The sequence below is a fragment of the Chionomys nivalis genome, chromosome 2 (genome assembly GCF_950005125.1).
Source record: "Chionomys nivalis chromosome 2, mChiNiv1.1, whole genome shotgun sequence".
NCBI classification, from domain to species: Eukaryota; Metazoa; Chordata; class Mammalia; order Rodentia; family Cricetidae; genus Chionomys; species Chionomys nivalis.
In genome coordinates, this window is record NC_080087.1 from 131,978,467 (window position 1) to 131,984,059 (window position 5,593).

The following is a 5,593-nucleotide window of genomic DNA, read 5'->3' on the forward strand; positions in this document are numbered from 1 at the left end:
TGCCTTCCTGCCTTCCTTCTCTCTAGTTCTATCTTTTCTTCTCCACAACAAGGGTCCTAGCAGTCAGAGTTCCTCTTCCTCAGGATGAGACAGATGTTTGACCCCTTCTACACACAAAAGCAAGCTGTGAAACCAAGAATGGCCATATTCTTCATTCTGTTTTCTCATTAAATGTCCTTGTTCCAAAGGAATGCTGCAAACAGTGACTGGACCCTCAGTTTGTTGGAATTTTGCTAAATCACCTGTTCATTTGTCAAGCCTAACTGGGGTTTCCAGTGGCTCAGAGTCTTCATTTCTGAAAGTTCAATGCTGTTTAAAACTTGGAGGCTGGCCTCAAACTCAGAAATCTGCTTGTTTCTGTCTCTTGAGTGTTGAGATTAAAGGTGTGTGTCACCTTGCCTGGCTGACATGCATTCCTATTTTCTATTCTCATTCACTGTTATGTCTGCAAGCTTCATCCATGTTGTGGATTGAGTTTCTGTCCCACCTTGTCCCACAGCCATTTGGTCCCAAAGAAATGCACAGAGGTTTATATTAATTATGAAATGTTTTGCCTGTTAGCTCAGGTTTATTATTAACTAGCACTTACAACTTAAATTACTCATAATTCTTATCTAAGTTTAGCCACGTGGTTCGGTACTTTTTCTCAATGCAGCATTTTCATCTTGCTTCCTTCGCATCTGGGTGATAACTGCAGACTGAGCCTTTCCTCTTCCCGGAATTCTCTTAGTCTGGTTACCCTACCTATACTTCCTGCCTGGCTACTGGCCAATCAGCATTTTATTAAACCAGCACAAGTGACAAATCTTTACAAGGTACAAAAGAATTATCTCACAGCACTTCCCCTTTTTTTCTTTTCAAAACAAGAACTCTGAATCTAATCTCCTTTGTTTAGCTTTTTTCCTGACCATTATCCATAACACCTTGTAACTGATACACTAAACAAAGACAAATATCCATAATACAGTTTTTGGGAATGTGAGCATAGTTTTCTAGGCTACTTTCTGTTCATTAGGGGCACTGATAATCTTATAGGGACCTAAAGCAAATTTTGGGTTATGGATAAGCCCTGACTGAAGTATTCTGTGATCCTGGATCATCTCAGTCAGCAGTCTTGAGGCTGTTCTGGATTTAGAACTCAGAGGAAATTGCAACAGAATTTGGAATGTTGAATCATCTTGGCCATCTGTTTCCACTGGAGATTTTTCAGGGGGTCTTCCTTGATCAAACCTTATTTTTCTTAACCCAGAAAGGATACACAGCCTCTCATTTCCTGTGGAAACAAAAGCAAAACCTCTTTTCCAAAGTAACTTATTTTTTGAAGTCAAGTCTGAAGATGGACACTATAAAGTAATCCAACACTAGATCAGAATTGAGTATAATAAAGGGTTATTTATTTAGGGGTAGACTCACAGATTACAGTTCTCTGAACAATTGGGGAACAGGAGCTGAACCTAGCAGCTGGGAGACAGAGCACACACAAGCTTTATGTCTGCATTTATAGTATAAGAGACCACACCCAAGTGGGCTGGTATCTTAAAGGCTATTGGCTGAAGAAGTTCCCATAGTACCTCCCCCTTTTGTCTAAACAAGAGAGTTCTAAGTCTAATACAAAACTATATATAATAAGGACAAATATCAAGTATAAAAATTAGAATTACATCCATCATAAAAAATATCAAGCAAGAAACATATACTAAATGTTTGAATAATTATCCTATCCTAAGGAGTCTAAGTCTTGTATTAGAAACAGTTTGGCCAGGTCATGAGAGGAAAGTAATGACAACTATCTAGTCTTCAAACCCATTGAAGATCTGAGAAGGGAAATAATATTACTTGGGTAAACAGGAAGTGCCATCAAGCAACTTCCAAAATGTGCAATAAATGACAGAGACAATTAGCTACCTGGGCAATCTCCCAAAGTCTCATTTACAATGTTGGAGAAAACAACTTTGGTTAAGGCCTAGAGTAACTGACAGACCATTTTCAGAGGCAGGAAAACTTTCAGAACCGTCTTACCTTGTCTTGGCAAGGTTTGACAGTCTTTTTGCTTATATCCTGCTTGTCCTGGTCAGACACCATGCATTTTGTCGATGGTCAAGACATGGGCAGGTCTTTGCCCAAAAGCCAGTTTTTCCAAGAAGAAAACAAGCTCCAAGTGGAGTATCTTCAGTGCTCAACATTCTCTCAGGAATTGCCAGGAGTAACTGTGTCTCATGTCAATAGAAACTTAATTTATTTAAATGCCATATTCTACAGTTCTTTGAAGTGATTGAAGATTACCTATCTATGTAGAATAGTCTCTATGTATTTAAAAAACCTGATAAGTCTGACTATAAGTATGACAAACATGGATGACTATTGACCTATAATTCTCAATACCTATATAACTTAAAGATTAAGACTTCACATTAGAATATTAAACAATCTTTAAACAACTGTATATCTAATGGAGACAATGCCCTAAAATGTAAACAATGTGTAAGTCAGAGGTTGAAATGTATAGTGCAATGTGATAAATATATCCTAAAATTTTATCAATATACAAAATGTCTTAAGCAGAGGTAGAAAGCATGCATGCATACAATATGACAAAATAATTTTGCCTAGGTGTACAACAAAAATAGGAACATGTTCAATATAATTTGAATTTATATCAATATGCAAGAATATATTCTAATGTAAATTGCCTATAAATAATAGCTCACCAGTATTCACTCTACTACTCACAGTTATTATTAGTGTGAGTAAGCTCATACTAATCTACCTATTATCCTATCCAATTTCCTTTTTTTTTCCAAAGAGATCCCTGAGACTATATAATTTCCACCCATCCCTCAACCCTATACCAGGTTGGGTATAGGGTTAATGTAGCTAACCTTGTAGACAAACTTTTTTGGGAAAGAGACGCTGTCTTCTAGAATTACTTCCAGCTGTTGTGGGGTTGATGTTCTTTTTATAGAATCCTATAAAAGTTAAATGATTGTTAAGTTTCAAGGTTACTGTCTTGTATAATTGAAAATTGTCTCTGAGTAGTTGATAGGGTTTTTTTGAGGTCTCTATTGAAGTTCTGGCCAGAATGTTGTGAGAAGGTGCACCATTTCAGCTAACCAAGTTGGAACCATCTTGAGCAGTTGATACCCAAAACTGGTCTTAAAGTAACACTATTAGCATCATGACATCATTTTAACCAGGTGGAGTCATGGTGGGGCCCCACTTTCTTTTTGAAAACTTCAAAGATTACTGCAGGAAAATTCATTGTATATAGACATATATTCAATGAAAGGTACAATAGAGACAAAAATAGGTATGGAGAAAATTAAAAGTTTTTCTAAATTCTTTCTTATTTCTGTCCTATACCAGCTGGTTCCTGACATGACACAGAAACTCTGAATTTTTCTTTTAACAACAAGCTTGGATATAGAGAAGATAACCATTGTCCAACTCCAAAGCCAGCTTTGATTTTTTTTTTTAAAGTTTAAGTTCCATTTTATTTTCCCAAGGTGTTGTCTTCTATCTTTATGAAGTCACTTTACATGGGCTTTGGTGGAGGTCGCGGTGCGGCACCAGCAGGTCTAAATCGGGGTGGGGGTGTTCGGTCCTTCTGAGCTTCCTGAGATCGATTCCTGACTACCTTGCTATGAATAGCACAGCTCACACAGTAATGCAGCTTGACATAGAGTTTGGGGAGCACATAGGCGTCGAAGACACTTGCTTCGGATATGTCCCTGACGGCAGCCGCCTCTACGATGTTCCGAATGACGAACTTCTTAATGGCCTTGTCCTTGGGCACACAGCGGGCGCAGTTAGTACTGCGAATTGGCTGCACATGGCCGTGGCCCTTTTTGGCACGACCGTTGTTTCTCCTTTTTTTGGTCATCTTGGAGCCAAGTCCCGAAAAACGCCAGCTTTGATTTTTAAGTAGAGATATATACATGTTCAAATAATCAAATCTTACCATGCAGATGATATGGCATCATAAATCTGATTTCATTTTGTTTAGTGACTCTTTATGGATAGCTATCTTTTCTTTAGGCATCTAGGTGTCCAAGGTTGCTTGACTTTTTGAAGATGAGTATTTTCCTGCAAAGATAAGAACAGAACTTTGCCTCAACCCTTATAAGGTTTTCTTAACACTTGTATGGTTGACCTCTGTGGATGGACTGCCACTTCTCTTTCTCAAGAGGTTTCTCTTTTTCATACTGAATCTTTATTAATTTTAATGGTATCCATAACTTTTCTTCTCCTCTGGAAACAAGAGTGAAACCCCTTCCCCAACATAGCACATATCCTGGTTTCCATTGTGAGGTCAACACATCCTTGAAATACACCAGCTGATTTAATTTATAAGTTTTTTCTATTATCCAATGTCTCTCTGCTGCTGTTTTTCCTTTCTCATTAGCATTAAGAAAATACAAGGTTAATAAAAATGCAATCTATTTCTTGGAATTTTCCATCCCTTTCTGTTTGTTTAATATGTCCATGTGTCAGTCAGTACTCTTTGACATGGACTGAATTTTCTCTGTCAAATTAATGTTATCCTTTTCAATGGTATTAATTTTTTCAGCTAACTTTTGATCTTTGATGGTATTAATCCTGTCAGCTCATTATTAGTCTTTAAAGACTGTATCATTTCTAAAAGTGCCAGATTCTTGGCTCTGCTTTCAAACCATTTTCTTAAGGATATAATATGAAAAACAAAGCTAAGTCCCAATATGTAATAAGTGGATGTATCAGAAGCACCATAGAAGCCTTGCAGAATACCATTCATAGTATAAGCGAAAAGGTTATTATATTCCTGGATGGTAATATTGTCTGCCATTATATAACTTTCAAGTATATTGATTTATTTATTAATCAAATAGTTACCTTTGTTATGTGACTTTAGTAACTTATTGTATGTGTGATAATCTTTATTGGCCAGCAAGTGTTGTGGTTATAGCTGTGTGGCAGAGGGATATGACTGGTGGCTCAAACAGTCCTAGGCCACTTTGGTTCCAGGTGTTGGTTTCAGGTTAAATACTGTCAAATATGCTTTGCTTGACAAATTAAGAGCAATTAAATCAATTCTGTACAGGGAGCAAGGAACCCAGAATTCACGAGCAGGGAACTCAAAGCAGAATCTGTGTACGTTGCCCAGCGGCAGGGAAAGTGGCGGGGGAGGGGCATGCGTAAGTCTGGGAAATTGCCACATCACCATGTGGTAGTTCCACTGTGGTGGAGTTTTGTCAAAAAGAAATTGTTAGTAGGTGGGCGGGGATGGGAGACCTTCTGGGCTGTGGACTTTTTGGGCCTTTTAGGCCAGTCTACCCGATAGGTGTGGAGTTGGGATTCATGTGGGTGCCCGATGAAGATGGGTGCTTTAAAGTTATCCAACAAACACTAGCTCAGAATTGAGCATAATAAGGGTTTTTTATTTAGGGGTAGACTCACAGTCACAATCCTCTGCACAAATGGGGAACAGGAACCAAATCCAGCAGCAGGGAGAGAGAGCATGTGCAAGCTTTATGCCTGCATTTATAATATAAGAGACCATGCCCAAGTGGGCTGGTATCTTCAAGGCTATTGGCTGAAGGAGTTCCCACACCACAAG

General features: G+C 38.3%; 1 protein-coding gene across 1 annotated transcript; it reads right to left on the reverse strand.

The window, feature by feature from the left end:
* Window positions 1-3,482: 3,482 nt before the first annotated feature.
* LOC130870120 (40S ribosomal protein S26-like) lies at window positions 3,483-3,880 on the reverse strand. Its single transcript, XM_057762706.1, has one exon. The coding sequence runs from the start codon at window positions 3,878-3,880 to the stop codon at window positions 3,533-3,535; it is 348 nt and encodes a 115-aa protein (XP_057618689.1). The 3' UTR covers window positions 3,483-3,532.
* Window positions 3,881-5,593: the final 1,713 nt, after the last annotated feature.